Below are 25,906 nucleotides of genomic sequence, written 5' to 3'. Positions count from 1 at the left end.
TCAAATACGCATTTTCACATTAAGGGAAGGCTTTGCATATTAATATAATTGCTTGTGATCCCCCAAATGCCTTCGTTCTTGTTCTTCTGAGTGCAAAACAAGAAGTTTCCTTGTGGCTCACAGACATGGAAAACAGACTTGTGGTTGCCAAGAGGGTGGAGGAAGTAGTGGAATAGACTGGGACTTCTGGGTTTAGTAGATGCAAACTATTACATTTAGAATGGATAAGCAATGAAGTCCTGCTGTATAGCACAGGGGTCTATATCCAGTCTCTTGGGAGAGAATATGATGGAAGATAGTATGAGGAAAAGCATATATATATATGTATGTATATATATATGTGTGTATATATATGTGTGTATATATGTGTATCTATATGTGTGTGTATATATATATGTATGTATATCTGTGTATATATCTGTGTGTATATATGTGTATATATATGTGTGTGTGTGTATATATATATATATATATACATATGACTGGGTCACTTTGCTGTACAGCAGAAATTGACACAACATTGTAAATCAACTATACTTTACTTAAATAAATTTTAAAAAGGAGTGTTTCCTTGTAGATGAGAATTAAAAGGTAGGGCCAGTCTTTAATGAATTATTCCAGGGCGGAATTATCCTATAGCAGGATTTCTTAACAGTACCACTATGGACAATTCAGACCAGGTAATTCTTTGCTTTTTTATTTTATTTTATTATTTTTAAATTTTTTATTACTCAAATGATACCAGGTAATTCTTTGTTGTGTGGGGCTGTTCTGTGCATTGCAGGACATTTTTCTAGCAGCATCATTGGCCTATTCCTATTAGATGTTAGGAGCAACACCACTCCCAGTTGTGACAATCAAAAATGTCTCCAGACATTGCCAAATGTCTCCTGGGGGGTAAAATTCCTACAGGAATTTTGGTTCTGTGTAGCTGTTTTTCTTATGTAACAAATGGTGGTGGTGGGAGGGAAATACTATTTAGTGCTTATTTGGTTTGAGCTAGGCACTATACCTATGTTTTTAATTTCATCTTACAGATAAATCTGAGGTTCAGAAAGAGAAAATAACCTGCTGAAGATCATAAACTAGTTCAGTAGTAAAATCAGGAGACAAACCAGGCTTGTTTGACTGCAAAGCCATCAGTCCTTTCCTGCACACACCCCATGCCTCCCTGCAAGAAAGACAGCATACCTCAAGTCGAAGGTGAACAGACCACAAATGCAACAAGTGTGTCCAAAAGTATTTAAAAACTTTTTTTTTGGGGGGGGAGGGATTTATTTCTTATATCCATTAAATTTATTTGAATATGAATCTACATGCTCACACTCACAGGCACTGGGTCTCCTTACCACCGTTGTAGCTCTGGTCTTATCTCTGAAAAACAAAGTGCGATACAGTGGAACAGCTTCAATTCTTGTTACAAATTACACAAAGCCAGAGCCTAACAGTGCCAAAAGCAACTGGTATTGTTTACCTAAGGGCTGAAAGCTAATAGTTAACTTTCTCTCATGTTAATTCAAGAAACAGTAAATAACGTCTCACTTTACAACTACAAACGAGAGGGACCGAGTAAAATGTCATAAAATGGAGAAGAAAGCATTAAAGCAAAGGCAAATGGAAAGGTTGGTTCCATGGCTCTCTCCCTCTCGCCTTTCGCCGCGCCCCGCGGGTCGGTGCTGCGCGGCCCGGGTCTCGACCGCCCCCGCGCAGCGCCAGTCTGCGGCGCCCGGAGCCTTCGGGCGGCCTTTCCCGCCCTGGGGCGAGCTCGGCCTTTCTCGGAGAAGCGTATCCCAGAGCCCGGCCTGGAAAAAACAACAGCAAGAAACTTTGACTCGGTTGGCGGTTCAGTGGAAACAGGCAAACCCCCAAGTTTGTTTCGGGGCTGCAGCCGCCGGGTCCGATTTGGGGGTGGGGTGGGGGCGTCACCACTGGGTCAGGTTCAAGTGCGCATGTGCGCCAGGAGTCGCTCGGGCACTTATTGAGCGCCCACTGTTTACTAGCGGGCGGGGGTGTGTATGCCGGGCGCGCAGTGGGGTGTGCGTTGGGGGCGGGGTGGGGGTGGGGGCTCGGGCGCGCGGGACCGCCGAGGGGCGCGCAGGCCGCGGGCGCGCGCGGCTCCGGGGGCGGGGGCGGGGGGCGCGGGGGAAGGGCGGTGCGGGGGGGGCGGTGGAGGGCGGCGAGGGGGTGTGTCCCCAGCCTCGCCCGGGTGCTCGCTGGCTGGCGCGCGCCTCCGCTCCCTTCCCGGGCGGGAATCCGGGCCGGGTTGTGGCCGCGGCCGCGTACGTGAGCGCAGTGTCCCGGAGAGGGAGGGCAGGCCGACCAGGTGGGCGCGAACGGAGCCTCGGCGGGCGAGCGGCCGTAGCCGAGCCGGGCGGTGGGCCGCGCCGGGTGGGCGGGCGCCGCGGCAGCCGCAGCGGGTTGCCGAGCCGAGCCGTCCGAGCGGTAGCTGCCCGGCCCGCGCCGCCGCTTGTAGCGGGGCGAGGTAAGCTGCACGGGGACCTCGCGGCGCTGCAGCCCAGGGACGAGGGCGGCCCGGGAACTTCCCACGCTCCACACGCCCTCGGGAGCCGGGCCGGCAGCTGGAGGGCACGGGAGGCGGGCGCCGCCGGGGCAGCGGCGGGTCGGGTCGCGGGGGCGCTGCGGCAGCGGCCGCGCCGGCCGGGTGGGGGTGGCCTCCCCCTCTCCCTCCCATGCGCCGCCTTGTTTATTTCGCCGGCTGCCGGCGCTCGCCTAGTGATCCCCTCCCCAACTTTGAGCGCCGGTCCGGAGTCGCCTCTCTGCCGGAGGGTGACCTGCCCCCTCCCTGACCCTTTCCGGCCGGGCCGCTGGCCCAGTCCTTTCGGCGCCCCGCGCGTTCCTGCCCGCTCCTCGGAGCGGCCCGGCGGGCAAGTGCCGGGCGCCGGGACGCGCGGCGCGACACACCCTCCACCTCGGGGGGCTGGCCCCCACCCTCCGGTTCCCGTCTCCCCACCCTCCACACTTCTGCGCGCCTTCACCCTGCCTCTCTTCTCCGGAGGCCCTGGCCTTCCTCGGCGCTGGCACTGCGGGCATGTGGGGTGCCCGGGTGGGGGCCCGAACGGGGAGTTTGTCATGTGCAAACAATTTCAAAGGCAGTATTTTCTTCCTTGCCTGGGAGTTCAGGGCTCAGCGCTTTCACTTTAGGATGGGCTCAGAAATCCAGAGAAGCCCATCTGTCAGGCGGCGAGGGGGGTGCTGCTGCCCCCTTTATTTCAGGCAGCCTTGGCCAGTGCCCAGTGATTTTAGAGCGCTTCCCCCAGGCAGGAGTTCTCCTGATGCCAGGCGGCCAGGTGCAGCGGTTACCTATAGGACACCAGTCAGTTCTTTACACCCTGTTTTCTAGAAAAGTGTATTTGGTGCATTTTCCCTGAAAGCGAGTGATCAACAGGTATTGAAGGCCTTTTTGACACCCTCCTAAGGTGTTGTGTAAACCGAGGTTCCGGGTCTGAAGGAACTTGAAACACCAGGAAACATAGCAATGAAGTTCAGTTCCACAGATCCTTTTGAGGGGCTTCTGTGTTCTCAGCATCATGCCAGGCTCTTTGCGAGATAATAAGAGGCACTCAAGAAATCTAAGGCCTCAGTAAGCCTACTGACCAGGTGAAAGTGATTTGAGAGCTCAAGTTCAAATTAATGTGCTCTGGCTGCCTTGATGAAGATTAGAGTTGCAGAATGGATTTAAGAGTACTAAGTTATGAAACGTTATGCACATGGAGAATAGCTCTGTAGCAAAGGTCAAAGGCAAGGGAGGGAGAAGTAACAGGTGTGAAAGGTTACAGAGGGATTAGGGGAGGAGAAGAGGTTCAGACAGTTATCTCAGGGAGGATGAGAAAGATACATGAGATGATTCCCTCCAGGGTGTATAATCTCAGGGAGGAGACAGAAAGACTTGGGAAGTAGGACCTCAAGATGGGGCACAATTAACTGTCAAACTGCAAGGTGTAGACTAGGTGCTATTGGAATTCAGAAAAGGGCACTATGAGTAGTAATCACCAGGATTGTGTTCCCAGCAGATGAGACCCTTGAGATGGGCCATGAGGTGCAAATGAACATGACTTTCCTGAGAGACAAGGGGATGTTTCCTGCACAGTAGGAGATAAAAATGGAGAGGAACAATGGTTGAGGTTGTGAATATCCTAGACAGCCAGACGGGAATCGCACTGTACCCTGTGTATACTAGGGAGATAGCAAAGGTTTTTGAGCCAGAGAGTAGTGATGTAATGAAAGGTTTTTAAAAGCAGTGTTAGGTGACAAATCAGTTAGTAGGCTGTTTTAGTTGTGGAGTACCCAGGCCTTGCACTGGGATAACTGGAAATGGAAAAATGGGTGGGTTTTAGAAGCATGACTGTTGAAATAATCTGTTGTCAGGGGCAGGATGAAGGAAGGAGATGAATGGAAATTAATTCTTGGTGGAAATTGATTACACGCCAGGGCCTTGGAGCTGCTGTAGTTAGTAACTCGAGAAATCGGAAATGTGTGTTTTGGAGAGAAGTAATTGACACTCAGGCTGCAGAGAAGTTTCTTGCGTTTGCCAAGACATTCAAACAGAGGTGTCCTGCAAGCAGCCACAACACTGAGATTGGTGGGAAACCAGGTGTGTAAGGTGGGAGAGGCTGCTGTTGCGGGGGAGGGAAGGCATCAGTCATAGGGAGTCAGGCAGGATGCTAGTGAGCGGGGCTGAGGGTCTGAGTTGGAAGGTTCTGTTTGGTCTTGCCATTCACATGACATCACTTGGTCCTGAACCTGAAGTTAACAGAGCAACTCAAGGGAGTTGAGCCTCCAAGGAGGATGGGACACTTCTTCTTATCAGGTGGGTGGGATTGGAGATTGGAGGGAAGTAGGATGGAATTGACTAAACACGTAAATTGTTGGGCTTCCAAATAAGCTGAGTTGTGCTTGCCACCCAGACCTTCAATCTTGCCCTGGTGTCCCTTCGCAGGTGTTTGTGGGGGGAGCACCAAGATGAGGGGGCAGCAAGATGATCTAAAAGAGCAAGGAGGAAATTTTGGGTTGGGGGGTGGTGCTTCTTCCAGGGCCAGGCCCCTTCTAACTAGAGCCTTTGCTAGTTCCCAGGGAGCCAGCCACTCTCCAGCAGCGGGGAGCTGGTGCTTCTCCTGGGCTCCTAATTCTGCTTTCCTGTTGCAAGGGTGACTTAGGGCGATTTGCTGAACAAATTCCCCAAGCCTCAGCTTGCAACATCTGAGTGCTGGTGAATTTGAAGGATGATTGCAGAAAGTTGCAGAATGAACAAAAATATGATTGCAGTTACTTGGCCTCCTGGTTTCTCTGAGATGCAGGAACCGTGAACTAGCAGGGGAAGCTGACTTGCATGGGGCAAGGTGTCCATCAGATATTTTTTCTTTTTAGGGAATATATGATTGTCAAGAAAAAAAATTTTGAATGGAGCACAGATGGAGCTAATATACTTGTCACAGAGCTGTGTTTTCTATACGCTTTCGACTGTGACCTACATTAAGAAATAAAATTTACAGTATGACCTAGTACACTCAATTATGTATGCAAAAATTTTAATTCATGTACATGAAGTCTTCCTCCTTTTGCTTGCTGCAATCTCCTCTGATACTTGTATCTTTTATCCCACTATTTTTCATTAAAGAATGCTTATTGTCTCCCACAAAGTCGACTTAACCGGTCTGTAATGGATCATAACCCACAGTTTGAAGAAAAGTTATAGAGGATTTTTGCATCTAGGAAGTGTTTAGTAAGCTGTTCCTGCTACCCTTATTAGTGCTGGAGGTGGAAGGAAGCAGGAGGAAGGGATTGAAAGTTTCCAGGTGTGATGGAGAGATTAGATACCTGTGTTTAAGGAGCAAGGCAAGATGATGAAATGCCAGGATGAAAGATAAGTAGCCATAGGGTTCAGAGGAAGAGGCTGTGGTATCGTGACTCGTAAGAACTTTCTGGAATCGGGAAGGAAGTCTGGGAGGGACCCTTTGGAGGTGTCTCGTGGTGGCGCATAGTTGTGGGGGTGCGGCCCGGGCCCTGGCATGGATTAGGGGTGTACTCGGTGTGTGGAAGAGTGAAGAACAGAGGTCCTTGTTAGAGGGGAGGTAGAAATCAAGGTTGGTTAGGATCAAAGGGTAGTTGGTGGAGGGGTTGTCACTGGGAGGCCTGGTGAATTTTCAGCCTTCAGACCAGTTGTAATTTGGACCTCACAAGGTTTTGCAGAAATTGGGAGCAGTCCAGAAAAACCTCTGGTTTGGGGACTCTCATAAAGAGTCAGACCAGGAGTTCCTGTCGTGGATCAGCACTTAATGAACCCAACTAGCATCTATGAGGACCCCTGGCCTCGCTTGGTGGGTTAAGGTTCTGGCATTGCTGTGAGTTGTGGTGTGTACGTCGCAGATGTGGCTCAGATCTGGCGTTGCTGTGGCTGTGGTGTAGGCCGGCGGCTACAGCTCCGATTAGACCCCTAGCCTGGGAACCTCCATATGCAGCAGGTGCGGCCCTAAAAAGACCCCCAAAAAAGTCAGACCAGGCAGACCCCCTGGGGGTGGGAGGCAGGCCTGTGCCCCCAGCTGTCCTGATTGCAGTTCTCCTTATGGCCTCGGTCCAGTGTCTGTCGATTCCCTGCTCAGGCCTGCAGGCCTTTGGTTTTGTGGCCGGAAGAGACTCAAAGGCCAAGTAGGGAATTTGGGCTCCCCGTCCAAGGCTCCGGGTGGCCACAGGAAGATTCAGTTAGGAGTGGGACATCATGGAATTTGAGAGCTCTGTGTACAAGTGGTGTGTTTTAGGCAGGTCAGAAGCACTTTCTCAGTTGCCGCTGCCTGGGACTTGGAAATGTTTTTCTGACGCCTGGACTAGTACTAATTAGAGATGGCTTCAGGCTGTATTCTCTATGAGGAGGCCAATTTCTAGCGACCCCAAGATCTCTCAGGCCTTCCCATTTTCCAATTCTGGCTGGCCACATTAGGTGGTGGCTCCTGGCACGTATCTTCTGAGAACTGTGTCAGGGTAACAACTTGGTGAGATGTGAGTCATGACTGCCAAGTGCCGAATGACATTATCTTCTCAGGAGCTTTGATTCTGTGAGTCAGTAATAAAGGAGACGGGCTGCGTCATTTCTTATTTCCTTCTTCTTTTCACGGCCCTGGGGGTAGGACCCCAGGATCCAGAGATTGATAATCCAGGATTCATAACAACCATGGAGTAATTGGTTCAAGTCCAGGTGTGAATGCAAATGACTCCTGGAAAACCAGGTTGGTTTGGGGACCAGCTCAAGTCTGTGGTCTGGAGATAGGTTTGGTTTACCCTGGAGGTCCATAACCAGTTGTGATGTAGAGCACTTCCCTGGGGACCTGTAGGTGACAGAGTTGAGCAGGAGCGCCACCCTGCTTTTTACCGGTGTGCGGTCAGATTATTTTAGAATATTGCTTTTGTAAAAAAAAAAAAAATCAAAACTGAAGTGCTTTTTACTTAAAAAAGTATGTGGCTGTAGGATGCAAGGATAACTGGAAGTCAGCCAAATTGTATCCAGTTAAGCCCGTTTCCTGTTGTATGTGATGGTTTGGTTACTAGATCAAAGCAGTGATGCAGCAGCTATAGTACACTTTGGCTTTAGTACAGTATTTAACAGTTATCTTAAGATATCACGGTCCATATTAAATAAGTGGTGGAATGTGGGCTGGATGGTGTTATTAATTTAATTTGACAGTTATATGCAAAAACCGTTAATTAGTGGCACTGAGTCAGCCTGGAGAGAGGGCTCAAAATGAGTGCCAGGGGTTCTATTCTTGGCCTTGAGCTGTTCATCATTTTTCCCAGTGTTGTGGATGAAGGTGCAAGAAGGTATGTTTGTCAGTTTTGTTGATGGCGTAGAAGTCGGAGAAGTTGCTTATTTAGTAGACAAACCAAGGTTCAAAAATATCCAGGAGGGCCTACATTAAACAAAGAAATACAGTGAGGGATAAATGTAAAGTCTGATGTAGTTGGCGTTTTTTTTTTGCTTTTTTTACTAATGAATTTTATTACATTTATAGGTGTACAGCAATCATCACAACCAAGTTCTGATGTAATTTTTAAAATCTGAATTGTAATGTTTGTACATTCTGGTAAGATACTTCCACTTCTGGAGACCACATCTGAAATGTAGCTGATGCTTTGTGAACAGAGATTATTTAGACTTTTATTTTGTTTTGTTTGTTTTCATTGTAACTGGTCTGGAAGTAATCTATATGTGATTCCGATGGATGTGTCTTTATAATGTAATAAAAATAATGTTTAGGAAAAGCTTTTTTTTTTTTTTTGTCTTTTTGGGACCGCACTCGTGGCATATGGAGGTTTCCAGGCTAGGGGTCGAATTGAAGCTGTAGCCATCAGCCTACGCCACAGCCACAGCCACTCAGGATCCGAGCCAAGTCTGCGACCTACACCACAATTAACGGCATCGCTGGATCCTTAAGCCACTGAGCAAGGGCAGGGATCGAACCCGCAACCTCATAGTTCCTAGTTGGGTTCTTTAACCGCTGAGCCACGACAGGAACTCCATAGGAATAGCTTAAATAACACGGACAAATGTTTCTGCTAAAAGTTGAGGTGCATCTACAATATGACTGCAAATCTTACAGTGTATAGAAAAGGCCTGGAAGGAAATATACTAATAATTCAAATACCAAAACACTAATATAGGTTACTTCTAGATGGAATAAGTTGAGTGACTGTCTTTTTTCACGTTTTCAATTTACTATTTGCATTTTTTATAGTGTGTATGTATAGCACAGTGGGAAAAACACTGATATATTTTTAAAATATGTTCTATTTTTTTAGAGCAGTGCTTTTAGGTTCACAGCAAAGTAGAGCAGAAGGTTCAGAGAATTCCCACATCTTCTCTCCCCCTGCACGTGTACAGCCTCCTTAGCTACCAATACCTCTCACCAGAGTGGTACATTAGTTGTAATTGATGAACCTACACTCACTGACATGTCATGATTACACAAAGTCCATAGTTTCCACCAGGGTTCACTCTTGGTGTTGTACATCCTGAGTTTGGACAAATATATCCACCATTATAGTATCACATGGAGTACTTTCACTGCCCGAAAATCCTCTGTGCTTTGCTTATTCATCCCTCCCACTTCCTAACCCTTAGTAACCACTAAATGTTTTACTGCCTCCACAAGTTTTGCTTTTTTTAGAATGTTATATAATTGGACTCATACGGTATATAGTCTTTTCAGATTGGCTTCTATCACTCAGTAACATGTGTCTTATCTTTCTCCATGTCTTTTCATGGCTTGATATAGCTCATTTCTTTTTAGCACTGAATAGTATTCCATTGTCTGGATGTACCACAATGTATTTATCCATTCCTCTGCTGAAGGACATCTTGATTGCTTCCAAGTTTTGGCAATTATTATCAATCACATAGCCATAAACATCTGTGTACAGGTTTTCATGTGGACATAAGTTTTCAGCTCCTTTGGATACATATCCAGGAGCACAATTGCTGGATCTTATAGTAAGAGTGTGTTTAGTTTTGTAAGAAAGCACCAAATTGTCTTCCAAAGTGGCTGCACCATTTTGCATTCCCACCAGCAGTAAATGGGAGTTCCTGCTGCTCTACATCCTCACTAGCACTTGTTGTCAGTAATCTGGATTTTGGCCATGCTCAAGGTGTGTAGTAGTATCACATTTTAATTTGCGATTCCCTAATGACTTGTGACGACATCTTCTCATGTGCTCTTTTGTCATCTGTCTTCTTTGGTGAGGTGTCTGTTAAGGCCTTTGGCCCCCTTTTAAAAATTGAGTTGTTTTCTTGTTGAGTTTTAAGAATTCTTTGTATATTACGGATAATTGTCTTTTATCAGATGTATGTCTTTTGCAGATATTTTCTCCCAGCCTCTGGTTTGTCTCTTCATTCTCTTGAACACTGCTATTTAAAAAATGTATTAAGGACAGGATGGGGTAAAGGGGAATGATTCATTCAGCAACTACCCTTAGGTATCTACCTGTTATGTGTCAAGCACAGACTAGGCACTGGAGTCTCAAAGGAGGACTCAGTCCCTGACCTGAAGTTGATGATCTGATTGAAAGGGGGAGACAGATAGGTAGATAGATAAGCACAGTGTAGCCCTGGTGGTGCCCCAGGTGCTGAGGAGGGGGCAGATCAGGTGGGAAGAAGGTTTTGAGATTGTTCTGTGATTCATGAGTTTCATCCTCATCTGGGTGGCATGAGGCTTTTTAGAAAATGAGGCCAGTTCTTAACTGGACCAGAAATTCATCAGTGCAGTCACAGGGTATATATATATATATTTTTACTTCCTTTTTCTGGCCATACCTATGGCATATGGAAGTTCCCAGGCTAGGGGTCAAAGTGGAGCTGCAGCCACCGGCCTTGCAACACAGCCACGGCAACACTGGATCCAAGCCGCATCTTTGACCTACACTGCTTGCAGCAACGCTGGATCCCTAATCCACTGAGTGAGGCCAGAAGTAGAACTTGCATTCTCATGGAGACTAGTTGGGTTCTTAATGCACGGAGCCACAACGGGAACTCCAGATCTAGATATAATGACCTCTGCTGGTCATGTGATAATTCAGACCACTGCAGGGCCATGATTTAAAAGAAACATGAACAAACTTCACCTATAGGAAGGAGACTAGGATGACGTGGGATCAAGGATGATTGGAGTACACTCACAGGGTGGGTACACAATAGTGCTTTCCAGGAGTTCCCGTTGTGGCGCAGTGGTTAATGGATCTGACTAGGAACCAAGAGGTTGCAGGTTCAACCCCTGGCCTTGCTCAGTGGGTTAAGAATCCGGCGTTGCCATGAACTGTGGTGTAGGTCGCAGATGCAGCTTGGATCTGGTGTGGCTGTGGCTGTGGCGTGGACTGGCGGTTACAGCTCCGATTGGACTCCTAGCCTGGGAACCTCCATGTGCCTAGGGAGAGGGCCTAGAAAAGGCAAAAAGACTAAAAAAAAATAGTGCTTTCCAATATTATCAGGTATAGGGAAGAGTGTTTCTGCTTCTGGTGTCCAGATATGACCAATGCATGGAACAATTTTTCCCCCTCAAGCTTCAGATTCTTTCTCTGTAGAATTTCATTACATACTTCCTTGACTGTTGAATGTTTACACTGAAAGTGATGAGTTTTAAATTTCCTTTTAACCTTAAAAACTGGGAGAGCAGAAACTTTTGAGTGGGATTTCCTAGGAGTGCATTTATTTAGTTTATATCATCAGACAGTACATTTGTGGTTTGAATGAAAAGTTTTTCACTTTTGTTATTTGCAGCTTACATGTGGGAAGTCTAATTTTGCCTTTACTTCAGCTTTACTGAAATAGATGGTGGATTTAGAATCCTCCCATATTATGTAAAAACTTGAGATTTTCTTCTTGATATTTTTGGATTACTTCTTTTGTTGTTGTTGGGGGCACTGCTTGGGCTAAATCACATACCAAAAGTTTCTTAGAGAAACTCTGCAAAGAGGACACAGCTTTATCTCATCTTTTGGAGAATAACATAAGATTTCTGTCACCTTGTGATAACATGCCTACATTTTTGCATGTGAAAAAAAAAAAATCGGTGTGGGGTAGTTCCCGTTGCGTCTCAGTGATAATGAACTTAATTAGTATCCATAAGGACTCAAGTTCAATTCCTGGCCTCGCTCAGTGGGTCAAGGATCCGGCATTGCTCTTAGGTGTGGTGTAGATCACAGACACAGCTTGGATCCTGAGTTGCTGTAGCTGTGACATAGGCCGGCTGCTGCCACTCTGATTCTACCCCTAGCCGGGGAACTTCCATATGCCTTGGGTACGGCCCTAAAAAGCCAAAAAAACAAAAAACAAAAAAAATCAGTGTGGGCAAAAAAGTGCTTTCTTCATGTGGAGTAATTTCAGGGTGCGTGACCTTGGGAAGCTCAGTTATAGATGTATGTAAAAATATAGGCAGAACTTGTTAATTTAGAACTATCATTGGAAGTCTTGGTGTACTTGCTGGTCAAGGGCCCAGCAGCCTTTATCTCAGTATCATTAGGACCTCACACAGTGTGTGGCACGTCGGCCTGGCTTTTGGAATTGCTGTGCGTCAGTTTCCTGGGCCACATAGCAGTGGGTACGGGAAAAACTTAGGCTATGACACTTTTTTTTTTAAAGGCCAAATACGATAAGAAATAACAGCTCTCAGCCTTTTTTGTTCTCTGAGTCCTGGGAAGCCATAAAACTCTTTTAGTAAAAACAACCACACTCAGTGGCTGTTTTTCAAAGTGCAGGGGGAATGAAAAACTCCCTCGCCTCCTTCTATTTTTCCTTTTCTGCTGAAAATGAATTGCTCCTGGTGTGCTGTTCTTAAATTCCTGTGTCCTCTATCCATTTTAATCTTGTTATCTATTTTTATGGTGACTGTCGCCATGGTACTTGTGCTCTTTACATAGCACAACAGAGATTTCGGATGTCTGATAGGACAGCTCAGAGTTCTGCTTCAGCCAGCAGAGAAACTGTGCTGGGGTAGTGTGTTTTTTTTTTTTTTTTAATTGAAGTGTGATTTGCATACAGTGGAATCCTCAGATCTGAAGTGTGCTGTTTAATCAGTTTTGACAAATGTATCTCGAGATTGAACATTTCCGACACCTCCAGAGTGTTACTCCTCCCCCAACCAGAAGGACCACAGCGCTGAGTTCTATCACCTGGGTTAGTTTTACCTCCACTAGGTCCTTAATACTAGAATCTTGTGTTTCTAAGGCCTTTAGACATGGTGTTTTTGAAGAGGTGGAGGAGTGTGTGTGTGTGTGTGTGTGTGTTTAAAAGTCAGCCTTCTCTATGGTTGGGTGACCCCGAGGAGTAAATAATATTTTGGAGCTTGTCTAATGTGGTGGTCAGATTCTTCTCTCATTAGCCCACGGGATCCAAATTTATGTTAGAAATCCCCACTCCCAGATGGAAGAGAAGAGTCTGAGGCACAACGGCTAGGCCTGGTGTGCAGTACATGTGACTGGTGTGTGTGTGTGTGTGTGTGGCTGGAGAGTTGGAATGCTCAACTAGAGCTGAAATTGCTCCTAGGACAGCCCTTTGAATTACCCAGAAGCCACCTGACATGCCTTTCTCTCTCTCTCTCTCTCTTTTTTTTTTTTTGCCTCTTCCTTGCACCAGATATAAATTGAACCATCTACCGAGTCTCAGAGCCTGGCTTCTAATATTGAAACAAGATCTGTGTTGCAGAGCTGGCTGCTTTGCACTGCCGAATTCTCAGCCTCCTGTCATATTTGGGTAGAAAGTGCCCCTAAACACGTGACTGAACAGTAGGGAACAGGGTCCGTTTTCTTTCTTTTTGTAAAAAAAAAATTAAATGGCAAAATGAGATTTTCATTACACAAGTCGGATTCGGAGTCGTTCTCTGTAGGGAAAGAACCAAAAAGCAAACCTTTCAGAGCAAATAAAATCTTCCTTGACAACCACTCCTAATCCTGGGCCTTCTCCAGAGGTTAACCACTGTTTTGAGCTTGTCAGTATTCTTCAGATGCTTAACATACTTGCATTTATACCTATAGAACTTTTAAAAAGTTAAGTGCACTGCACTGCAAATGGTATTGTGCTCTGCCCCTCCCCCACTACCCCCACTAGATCTTGCTCCCGTCAGTATGTATAAGTCTTGTTGATTTTGTTTAACTCCTGCTTGGCCTTCCTTAGAATCAGAAGACTAAACCCTTGTTTGACTTAGCCTAATTGATGGATGTTTAAATTCTTCCCAAATCCTCCGCTGTTACAAATGCTGTTACAGTACACATGGCCGCACCTGCCTCTCTGTAACACAAGTGACTGTTTCTCCAGGGTAGATAGTGAGAAAGGGGACTTGCTGGGTAATAGGGTCCTTCGATGTTAAACCTTAATAAAGACCCATTACAGGAGTTCCCGTTGTGGTGCAGCGGAAATGAATTCAACTAGGAACCATGAGGTTGCGGGTTCGATCCCTGGTCTTGCTCAGTGGGTTAAGGATCTGGCGTTGCCATGAACTGTGGTGTATGTCGCAGATGTGGCTTGGATCCCGAGTTGCTGTGTCTGTGGTGTAGGCCGGCAGCTACAGCTCCGATTAGACCCCTAGCCTGGGAATCTCCATATGCCGCAGGAGTGGCCCTAGAAAAGGCAAAAAGACAAAAAAAAAAAAAAAAAAAAAAAAAAAAAAGACCCATTACAGGGTCAGTTCTGAGTTTAGACTTAATGTAGGCCATAGGCAGGGCATACTTGAGGGTGAGCTCAGACATGAGGCAATTATTTTCTAAGACTGGGGCAGGTTTTATTTAGGCTGTGCAAGTGTGTGGCCCCCACGTTTCAGCTTGTCTGGAAAGGTGGCTGTTGGGAAGGGCTCTGCTGAGCCTCATAGCCTGTTTGGTCTGGTCCCCCAAAGACTCTGGCCTGCATGTTGGAGAAGAATCCCTGGATGGGAGTTCTTGGTGGCTCAGCAGGTTAAGGATCCCATGCTGTCACTGCGATCTCTGGCCTGGGAACTTCTGTATACCGTGGGTGTGGCCAAAAAAAAAAAAAAAAAAATCCTTGGATGGATGAGTCCATTGTAGACTCTGTGTGGTAAATTCTAAACCTAGTTCATTCCCTGGCTGGAGACCTTCATGCATCTGTGATTCTTCTCTGTCCATCATTAGAAAACAAAGTGTGGCTTCATCGTGCAAAGCCAAGGGTGAGGCATTTAGAAGCACTTTAGTGTTCCGTTTCATTTTTTTTTTTTTTTTTAAACCCTAGAACATTGTCGTGTGACTCCTAATAACAATTCCATTTTGTTAGGAGAAGGATGATGTGTGGCTTTCTGTATTTACACTTCTTGTCATCATCTCTGGATCTCGGAGAACTTGTAGGAAACATGAAAATTCATCATATTAGGCCAAACCATGCGTTAGCCAGCCAGGCAAGGGAGGCTTGGCTCTGTCCCCTTTCTTTCTTTTTTCTTTTTATGGCCGCATCTGTGGCATATGGAAGTTCCCAGGCTAGGGTTTGAATCAGAGCTACAGCTGCTGGCCTACACCACAGCCACAGCAATTCGGGATCTGAGCTGCATCTGTGACCTACTCCGTAGCTCACGGCTGGATCCTTAACCCACTGAGTGAGGCCAGGGATTGAACCCTCATCCTCATGGATGCTAGTTGGGCTCATTACCACTAGTAACAATAACAGGAACTCCACTAGTCGGGTTCTTAACCTGCTGAGCCACGATGGGAACTCCAGCTCTGTCCCTTTTGAAGGGATCATGCTGGTGCCACTGATCACCTAGCTAGTGAGGAGCAGAGCCTGTTGCATCCTTAACTATTCCACATGCATTTGCCTTCAGATTCCTTAAGCAGAAGTTAGAAAACACCCTTGCATCCAAACAGCTGTCCAAAGCCAGTGATGCATTTATATTGCCTTCTTTGGGCTCTTGAGACGTCTCCTCCTCTGGTCAAGGTTGGGGCCTTATCTTATCTCCCTCATTTGCTAGATACTCCCAGAGTCCTACGGCCTTGATCTTTCTGGCTCCCTTAGTGTGCTTTCCCCGTCATGTAGCCCATTAAGGTGACGGTCCTCTAGTTTTACAAGTTTTCTTTCTTCCTTCCCTCTTTTTTTTTTTTCCTCTTTTTTTTCTTTTCTTTTCGTCCACTCCACGGCATATGGAGTTCCCAGGCCAGGGATTGGATCTGAGTCACACTTTCAACCTATTCTGCAACTATGGCAAAGCTGGATCCTTTAACTACTGTGCAGGGCCGGGGATCAAACCTGCACCCTGGCTCTGCAGAGATGCTGCTCAGCCCATTGTGCCATAGCAGGAACTCCAAGTTATCTTTCTTGATGGGCAGTCACCAGCGTTCCCGCTGGGGATGATTCTCTAAGTTTATAGAGAGTAGCGGGCAATGTGTTTTTATTTTCAGTGTTTTTGCAGTGGTGCCGGACAAAACAGTTTGTTCTTTGGCCTCTGTGACCACTGTAGGGGGACAGTCCAATCTGTAGTGCTATCAAGGCCCCTGGGTTGCCACAGAGCTCTTCCTTGACTTTGATTTTTTTTTTCTTAAATGTATTCCACAGCCCTTGTTGATGGGAAACTGTGCTGTCTGCTTTCCTCCTCCTCGAGTGAAGTTTTCCCTGTGATCTTCCCATGAGCTTGGCTGGTCACTACCCAGAGCTTGGTGCCTTTTTTTAGGCTCACATTTGCTGACCTTAGCACTGGAGGTGCTTCTTCTCATTCTTTGCTGGGCTCCTCTCTCAGACCTGGGGAATCGAAAGCTCTAGGGAGGGGAGCTAGGTGACTCTTAACAACCAAGGCACTCTTTGAAAAAAAACTGCATCATCTCATCAAAGCCTCGAGGTTTCCTTTGGAGTAGGGGCCAGTGTTTTTCTCACTTTACAGGTGAGGAAACTGAGACACAGAGGAGCAAAGTAGTTTGCCCAAGCTCACAAATTGGGTAGTTAGTGCTCGTTTGCAACCCTGGCTGTTTCCCTGTGCATTCTCTTTGGGATATTTGTAAACGTGTTAAGTAGGGGTAATTGTAGCCCTGGTCCCAGGGAGCCCCATGTGGGATGCTTTGCTGTCATAGTGCCCATTTCATTTCCCCTCCCACACACCAACACGCTAACCTCTCTGTGACTCAGGTTTTCACGAACAAGGAGCCTCATCTTGCCTAGGCTCTAACTTGATACCTGATTTTCCTGTATAATATGGTGGAAAGAGCATAGCTTTTGGAGTTGGATGTGTTTGGACTCACATCTTGGTTCTGTCAGTTTGTCACCCTGTGGCCTTGGGAATGTTACTCAACCTCCTGGAGCCTCAGTCTCCGCATCTGTAAAGTGGAGAAGGTGATGGCACTTATCCCATGGGATTATTGTGAGGGACGCAGTGAGACACAGTCTGTGTGTGACTTGCTCAACCAATGGCTGGCACATTCATCTTTGAGAAATGAAAGCTCTTGGAACATTCATCAAGGACCAGCAGTCTTTCAAAGGCTGTGCATTGCACAGAAGCCTGTGTTTCTCTTGCCCTTTGATTCTGTCACAACTGACAAAGCAGGTAGATGCAATTCAGAGGCTTGGGAACAGCTCACTGCCTTTCCCCTCAAAAAAGAGTGTATTTTTTTTTTTTTTGGTCTTTTTAGGATCACACCTGTGGCATATGGAGGTTCCCAGGCTAGGGGTTGAACCAGAGCTGTAGCCACCAGCTTATGCCACAGCCACAGCAATGCAGGATCCAACCTATACCACAGCTCACGGCAACGCCGGATCCTTAGCCCGCTGAGCAAGGCCAGGGATCAAACCTGTGTCCTCATGGGTACTAGTCAGATTCGTTTCAGCTGAGCCACGACGGGAACTCTCAAAAGAGTCTAGTCTTCTGCTGGCCCTGAACTATGTTCACCCTCCCTGCCTGCCTGACTTGGGGCGGGAGTCCATGTGGTGTCAGCCTCCTGGGTCATCCTGGGGCCAGCCATGGCTGTGACCTACTGTGTGCCAGCATCAGCACTTGAGGGGGCCCTGTGGTCCCTGTGATTGACCCACATTTGTTTTGTCACTCTGGCTGAGAATATCCTCAGCAGTGAGCGTGCTCTCATCCTCCGTCCTTTTCAGGAAAATCATCCGAGAGTGGACGCCCCAGTATCCTGAGCTGGGGCCAGGTTGCCCTTTCATTTGGCCTGTGTCTGTGTCTCTCCGTCACCCTTGAACTCACCCTAAGCCCCAGGAACCTTCAGTTACTGGGGCATGAAGGTTCCCTAACTGGCTTCTGGAGAGAAAGCTCCTGACTTGGTGGCCTGTGCCCTGAGCGAGTGGCCTCCCCAGCTGTGCTCATTTTCCATCATTTTGCCATGTATTTAAACTGCCTTCCTTACGGTATCTAAGAGGCTCTTCATTTAGGCTTTCTGTTTTCTGGGGGAAATGTGTCTGTCTCTTCCCACCCTCTAGTCACTCAGCAGATTTTTTTCCCCCCTTAGATTCATAACACATTTTATTTCAACTTATGTTAGACACTGAAAATTTTAACATGCGCATTCATCTATGAGCTTAATCCTAAAACCCATCTTTTTAAAAATGGGGCTTCAGTGTCAGATTGCTGGATGGATGTTTTTTGCATTTTTCCCAAAAGAAGCAAATTCTGATTCATTCATTTAATTATACAGCACAGATATATGAATGTCGCTCTGGAGCATGTTAAGTGCTTTAATAAACAAGTGCTGGGTGTGGGATGCAGGTGGAGCTCAGTGAGGCCTCACGTTCTTGAAAGGCAGTGTCTGAAGCCGAGGCGCCTTCATTATTTAGTTCATGGCAAGAGCCTGGCACATGTGTTGAATACCAGCAGATTTTTGAAAGCACTAGAGGTCTGGTTCTGTTGTGTCCTTTCCCCCGGGTTTCTGGTGACTCGGTGCTGACCTGTTTTCGGTGTGGGTCTATAGGGTGAATTCGGATCCAGATCCAGGACAGCTGGATCCCGGGATGGACGCGTCAGATTTGGGAGTTTGCTCGCAGAGCCTGGTCGTGCTCCACCTGCGGGAGGTCTGGCAGCAGGCCTTGAATTCCCCTGGTCAGGGCACCAAGACGGATTTTGGCTGGGAGAGGAGTGCAGGGCTGGGACCTATGTGCTGAAAGCGAGGTGCGTGGCCAGGCCGTGTAGAGTCCAGCTTTGGGCTGCAGAGCCGAGCTGACTGGCTGGGCATTGAGCTCAAGCAGGGAGCCCTGGGGCTGGTTCTCTGTGGCCAGCTGGCCTCTACATGGAATATGTTGGGTTTCTCAGTTCCCATCTTGCCGAAATGATGATTTCATTTCATCAGTGGCTCACCCCTGGTCCACTTCTTGATTTCCCATCAGAGTCAGCAATTGTTTTACTGGTTCTGGTTGAATATTCTCTTGCAACCTCAGTTCCCTGATGCCAGTGGATGGTGACCATTAAGCATTCCGAGTGGCCTGCTGTGTCATTTCAGGGTCCAGCGCCAGTCTGGGAACGGACAGGGGTGGGACCACATTTGTTGAGATCCTTCCAGATGCTGGGCACTGAGCCTATTTTTCACAGGTGAGGTGAGAAATGGAGGCTCTGAGGTGGTGGCTCATTGCCGAAGCTCACACAGGTCAAGGTGATGGGTTGCGGGGAGCCCTTTTCTGGGAGAGGCGTTCTGGGCAGTGTGCCCGGGCTTAGCTTCTCTTGCACGTGCTGGTTCCATTTTGAGGAGCTGGTTTTAGTTGCGCAGGTGATCCAGCCCTTTTTTACGCTCAGCCACAGCACTCCTGGGGAATGGGAAGCGTTCCCGTTGGCTCCAGTCCCGGGAGAGCAGAGCAGTCTCCCGGGAGACGTGGTGGCGGGACAGCGTGAGGAGCTGCCCCCATCCTGAAACAGGAAGGCTGACTCAACTGGGGAGTCAGAGTGAAGGGAAAAGTTGTATTCGAAGTTGATCCATGGAAGCCTGGTACTGCCCTTCTGGCCAGACTCCTGCCATCTTGGCTAGTCAGCCATCCTGGTCTTGGAACCAATTCTGGTATCCAGTTCTTATTTCAGTTCCTAAATGTTATTAGCCACTAGAATCACTAGTCATCCCAACAGCACATTTTTTTTTTTTTCCTTCTTTTTATTGCCGCATCTGAGGCATATGGAAGTTCCCAGGCTAGGGGTTGAATCTGAGCTGCAGCTGCCAGCCTAGGCCACAGCCATAGCCACAGCAATGCGGGATCCTTAACCCACTGAGCAAGGCCAGGGATCTAACCCATATCCTTAGGGACACTATGCCGGGTTCTTAACCTGCTGAGGCACAATGGGAACTCCCAGCACGTGATTCTTTTTTTTTTTTTTTTTTTTTTTTTTTTTGTCTTTTCTGTGGCCGCACCCAGGGCATATGGAGGTTCCCAGGCTTGGGGTCGAAATCCAAGCTGTAGCTGCCAGCCTACGCCAGAGCCACAGCAATGCGGGATCTGAGCCGCGTCTGCAATCTACACCACAGCTCACGGCACCAGCATGTGATTCTTATTTTGTGATTTCTAATTTCCAAGATTCCAGCTTATTTCCCACTGGCTTACGTTTGGCAGTGTTGTAGCTCCCACTTGAGACTTGGATGCCTGAGGGTTATCAGGGCACCTCGGTCCCTTCCCTTCCCTGTTTCTCTTTCTGGATGGATGTCTCTCATTGGCCCTTCTTGTCTGCACGTGCCTGGTCTCCCGTCTATCATTTTGGCTCGCCCACTCCTGGCCGGGCCCCCGGACCAGGTGGCTGCTTTCTTGGGCACCTGTAGACCTGTGTGCTCTGATAATGCACCCTGGGAGAGGGCTGCTGCCTTTATTACTACTTTATTACTACTATTCCAGCCAGGAAAGTCAGCAGGTGGCTCTCACCTTCCCTGCAAACCCCTCTGTCTATTTACTTAGCATCATCAGGGAATGTGATTATTCATTCAGATGACTGCTGAGTTCCAAATAGTTTTTTTCCTTTAACCAGTTCAATGAAAACATAGGGAGCTTGCATTTCTCTGCCTTCAAAGGGGAGAGAGAACATAAGGGGCCCTTTTCTTGTCTTTCAGGATGGGCACCTCAGGCATCATGATCATGAAGCTTCCCTTTCTGGCGAACCATTCAGGGCCTTCTGCTAATGGTTTCTGGATTGTTAAGCCTTTTATTTATTTTGTTTTATTTTATTTTGGCCATGCCCATGGCATGCACAAGTTCCTGGGCCAGAGATTGAACTTGGACCACAACAGTGATCCATGCCACAGCAGTGACAGGGCTGGGTTCTTAACCCACCGAGCCACCAGGGAGCTTCTGTTAGGCATTTAAAATTTTCCCCTCTGTGTTTTATGTTTTGTGTTTTTTCTTTTTAAAAAGTTTTTGTATGTGTTGTATTTTTGAGGGTGGTTCTGCTGCTGCCAGCTCTTGCTTTTCGAAACTGTAAGTGCCTCTAATAGATCCCTTCTTCCTAATGAAACTCACACTGTTTTCCTCACAGCCTTGTGAGGGTCAGACAAGGCAACGTGAAGGCATCAGGGCTGGGACTCTGGAGCCCCTGTCCTGCTGCTGGGTCTCCACTTGGGGAAGAGAGAACTAGACCAGGGAGGGGCCAGGAAAGCTGCAGACATCACAGCTTGCCAGCTGGAAGCATGTCAGTGGGCTCTTAGGGGAACCTCAGTTTTCTGAGCTGCAAAATTGGGATTATGTCATCCCTCTATATTTTCTGGAGTTGCCGGGAGGTCAGGGAAGAAAAAAAGAAGGAAGCTCCTAGACATGGGTCTCAGGGTGAATGTAACCCCAGTGCCACTGAGGCAGTTTGACTTGACATGCAGGTTATATGCTTACTCTGCAACCTGCTGGAGAGAACTGGTCGTTCTCTGAGGCTTGTTCTCCTAGAGAGACTTGGCTTTTGGTTCCCTCCTTCCCACCTGCTCGGGGTAGAATCCTGAGTCAGCAGTCGTCCACCTCTGCGCCACCTGCTGGAACTCTCACCTAGTTTTGGTGCAGCCAGATCAGGTTTAACCACAGTGCAGGCACCCACAGGTACACACATGTGTGCGAGCGTGCCCCCATGCATGTACAAAAACAGTGCTGCATAAGCTCTCCACCTCACCGGACATTTGTGGGCATGAATTGCCTTATCCCTGCTTGCTTACACAGAGTTCTCCACCTATTTTCAAGGAAACACTGCTGTCTTAGCATCGAGTTTGAACACTAAAACTCTCCCCTTTATTTTTAGAAATTTTTAAAATTGTAGTTGGTTTACAGTGTTGTGGCAATTTCTGCTGTACAGCAAAGTGACTCAGTTATACACACATAGACATTCTTTTTTATATTCTTTTCCATCCTGGTCTGTCCCAGGTGATCGGATATAGTTCTGTGGGCTGTTCACTAGGACCTTGTTGTTTATCCATTCTGAATGTAAGAGTTTGCATCTGCCAACCCCAGACTCCCAGTCCATCCCACTCCCTCCCCCCTCCCCCTTGGCAGCCACACGTCTATGTCTGTGAAAAATTATCTCCTTGTGTTTGTTGCCTGTTTTCATTTTAGGGCGAGCAGCAGGTCTTATTTCTTCTAACACACCACTATGTTTTAATCTGGGGCTCTCCTCACCTGTGGAAATAGCATTTATTCAAAGTCATAAATAGGGGTCAGCAAGGTATGGTTTCTGCCCTGCAAGGCTTGCAGTCCATTGGTACTAAGAGAAGTAGTTCTGGATCACTGAGCTCTCACTGTGTGCCAAGTCCTGTGCTAAGAATTGTCTCGTTTAATACAGAATAGTGTATGCACGACAGAGCAGCAAATAAAGGGCACTGGGGGTTTTGAAAGCAAAGAGGGGGGAGCGAGGTGTGAAGGAAGGGGAAGTGTGTTTGTGCCTGGGCTGAACTGTGAAAACGCTTTCCTTCCCCGCTGGCAGTACAAACAGAACGCTCTCTTTGACTTGATTGAATGGCCGTTGTGCAGTCAGACCAACAAAAGTATTTGTCGATCAGGATCATTTATTTGCTGGAGAAAATTCCGTGTAGCCAGATTAGGTGACCTGTTTCTATGGCCCATCTCTTGGAATATGAAAATAGCACTGCTGTTTGGGGCCCTCATTTTCCCCTTCCATTTTCCTGTTACATCTATTACAGTAATGGAAAGGCTGGATATTCACTTACAGGAGACGCTGTAGAGAGGATACCAGCCCCGAATGGGGGATGGGCAACCTGTAAGACCTCTGCCAGTCCTGATAGTCTCGTTCCAGTTTTATCAGTAGTCTAAACTATTCTACATTGAAGCAGTGTAATTCAGTTTTTAACAACCCGCAGAAGAAGACAGTGATTAGAATGCCCTGAGAATCCAAATGGCCTCTGGACAACTGACTTAGAAATGTTGGAATTGAATCAGTTACTGGTATGATCAATGCTGTGATCTTAAGCTCCTAGCATGAAAATCTAAAATGCACACCACACATTTAAAAATGGTGCAGCAGGGCCTCATACATAACTTGAGAGACCTAGACATTTTAGCTCAGGCCCTGGCTACTCTTGCAGGCTTTTCTTTCCAAAGCCAGGCTGGGTAGAGAGTCCCCTGGGAAGAAAAGGGTCAATATGTGCTCCGTGAAGTTTTTGGTTTTGTTTTGTTTTTTTTCTTTTTTTGGAGCCCATACCTCAGAAGAAAATAAGGCTTGAGAACTACCAGGCAGCATTGGGGAGGTGATGGTGGAGTATGGCCACTTTGCTTCTTCCTGCCAGGGTTCACATGGTGAGGACCACAGATGTATTTGCATGTAATCATAAATATACTGTGGATGGGGGGTTCCCGTTGTGGCTCAGTGGAAATGAATCTGCCTAGTATCCATGAGGACGCGGGTTCGATCCGTGGTCTTGCTCAGTGGGTTAAGGATCTGGCATTGCAAAGACCAAAAAAAAAAAAAAAAAAAAAAATGCTGTGGATGCAACATAGCACCCCTCAGCAAAGTTCATCCCTGGCCACGAATTACTGAAAAATGAGTTGTTTGGGCAAATGAATTGTCCTCTTCTCCACTAAATTCTCTTAGAAGATAAAAGGTGTGGTTTGCTACAGCATCTTTGGATGAGCTTAGAACATCACATTGAAAAGAATTAAGTTAAAACTTTGCAGATTTAAAAGAAAAAATCAGTGACTTTTCTGACAAAAGATGATGCAAAGTGAGATGCAAAATATTACCCAAAGAACTAAACACTCGAATTCTTGTTCTGCCCAGTGGTTACCCAGCGGAGATCATAAAATAGATGGAAAGCTGTAGTTTAGTGGAGAACCTGACACTCTTGGTAGAGGGGTGATGTGGCTAAATTCTAAATTGTTGAGCAGAGAGGCAGCAAGCATGCAGACTTCAGCAAGTGGAAGTCTGACTCCAAACCTCACCCTCTGTAACAGCAACCCCCCCCCCATTAGTTGTGTAATGAATCACTTTGACTTTATGACCTGTGTCCTGGAAGTGCCACTCGCTGATGTCATGGCTTGTTGAGTGTCCCAGGGAGGTAGGAGAGAGCAACCATTGTACGTGAGCGCGTGCACACATACATACACGTGCTGAGACATGGGGTTGTCCGGCAACAGTCACATGTCAAGCGGCAATTGGCAACTTAGAACCACAGAGAGGGTTTGTTTTCCTCTTCTGTCTATTCCAGTTATTTAACTGATGGCAGATGTCCTCATTAAGGGCTGTTAGCACATCAGGAGACATTTGCTGAGCCCAGAAAAGGGCTAACCCCTTTTGGACATGGACCAAAATACATCTTCGTGGGTAGCCAGCCCCTCCCTGTGGGTGACAGTGGTGGGAGTGAGAAGCAAAGAGGACTTGGGATCTCCTAACACTGTACTTTAGCCAGGAAGTCTTTCTTGGTACAGAGTTTAAGTTTCAATCAGGGACTTTAAGAAGTTGAGAATGTAACTCTTTAAAGCTGGATTCCTGTTGAAACATGGTTATTGTTTCCTGTTACTATTAGTGTTTCTTGATTTCTCTTTGTGGTACCAGAACCATAGGACACATTTGGGGCTGGCTGGTTAATATGGACCATTGATAGCTCCCAAGAAAGAATTGGTAGGGGAGTGAGGAGAAAGTAGAGATGGGGGGGGTTCCCTTTGTGGCTCAGGTTCAGTCCCTGACCTGGGGACTTCCACATGCTGCGTGCACAGCCAAAAAAAAAAAAAAAAAAAAAAAAAAAAGGAGGGATGGGGAATAGAAGTTTGAAGGAGGCAGCAGTTCCACTGATAGAGACACACTGGTGGGGGTAGGGGATTGGTGGATTGGAACCCTTGATCTGAGGTATAAAGTAATAGGTGGTCCTGGAAAGCCACTCTAGGGTCCAGAATTAACCTGGCTTCTCCACCCACCTGCATGGCAGGCCTCTGTAGGTGTTTGAATTCACTTCTGAATCCCTCAAGGACTGCTGATTGTGTTAGCAACTGAGCCATATTCCTAACATGATGAGTGTGCCAAACATACCTGGCCACCTTGCCCAGCCTACACTGAGTCTAGATTCATATATTTTCACTTCTATGCTATCATTCTCTGGTGTAAATTTGGCTAAACTTTTCCTTAACTTTGGGGATTAATTACATCATCGCTTTGGGCCCGCCCAGAGGGCCATACGTGTATAAAGGTCTTCCCAAACCGCTAAATGATTAACAGTGACTTGGACTGTTGAACAAGGTCAGAGTAAAGCATTGACCTTTCTTTCGTAGGGAGGTGGTTAGGATGCAAGTGGAGAAGGGATTTTCAAGGAAAGAAAGGAAGTGGAAGTAGAGACTTGCAGGATTGGGAGCCGTTGTTTTGTTCTGTTTTGCTTTCTTTTCTATTGTGGCTCACTGACGTAGGGAAAAAAAAAAGCCATGTAGATAAAAAGCAACTTTATTGCATGTTTTATTTTGGGAGAGCTCACACCTCCTGGAGTAGTGGCAGGATCGTGCCCTTTGACACCAGATAGACGTGAGTTCAGTCCCCAGGGACGGCCTTTCCTGGTTGTGTAGCCCTGGCAACCTAACCTCTCGGTGGCTCAGTTTCCTCATCAGAAATAAAAGAACATATGTTTAAGTCATTTTGAGGATTAAATTAGTACAGTTTGTGAAAGCTAGTGCTATTAGGCATTTAATAAAGGCAGTTTCCCTTCCTTCTTTCTCTTCTGCTTTTAAAAAATTAAGATTTGGGTGGACTCTAAATAAAACAAATACTAAAATATACTTCAGAGTGGAATTCGGGCCAATTACAGGAGAAAGGCCAGAGAACACATGTGGGAAGAAACCGGAAGTGGGCAGGTTCACCCACCGTGCAAATCCAGCAGGCTTTTTTGAAGGTCACCAGCTTTGCAGACCAAGTAAAAAGTGTTCTTTACATTTTCTTTTTTTTCAAAGACTTAACAAAAACATTGTCAGAATCTGTTAGTCAAATATTTCAGGCTTCATCTGTAGACTGGAAGCCCAGGAATTTTGGAAATACTACCCTGTCTTCATTTTCAG

General features: G+C 46.9%; 1 protein-coding gene across 5 annotated transcripts in view; it reads left to right on the top strand.

The window, feature by feature from the left end:
• Positions 1 to 1,541: 1,541 nt before the first annotated feature.
• ZNF395 (zinc finger protein 395) overlaps positions 1,542 to 25,906 on the top strand; it is a 48,530-nt gene continuing 24,165 nt past the window's right edge. The window contains 1 exon segment of one of the 5 annotated variants that reach the window (NM_001244495.1): positions 1,542 to 1,622. In NM_001244495.1, coding sequence (NP_001231424.1) covers positions 1,585 to 1,622 — 38 coding nt within the window. In that variant the 5' untranslated portion in view covers positions 1,542 to 1,584. 5 annotated transcript variants of the gene reach the window in all.

The sequence above is a fragment of the Sus scrofa genome, chromosome 14 (assembly GCF_054392235.1).
Source record: "Sus scrofa isolate SSC_HxYL_T2T_F1_AM1 chromosome 14, Sscrofa_HxYL_maternal_Yorkshire_Landrace_v2.0, whole genome shotgun sequence".
Classification (NCBI taxonomy): Eukaryota; Metazoa; Chordata; class Mammalia; order Artiodactyla; family Suidae; genus Sus; species Sus scrofa.
Note: the sequence above shows the minus strand (reverse complement) of the source record. Positions and strands in the feature narration are given on the sequence as shown.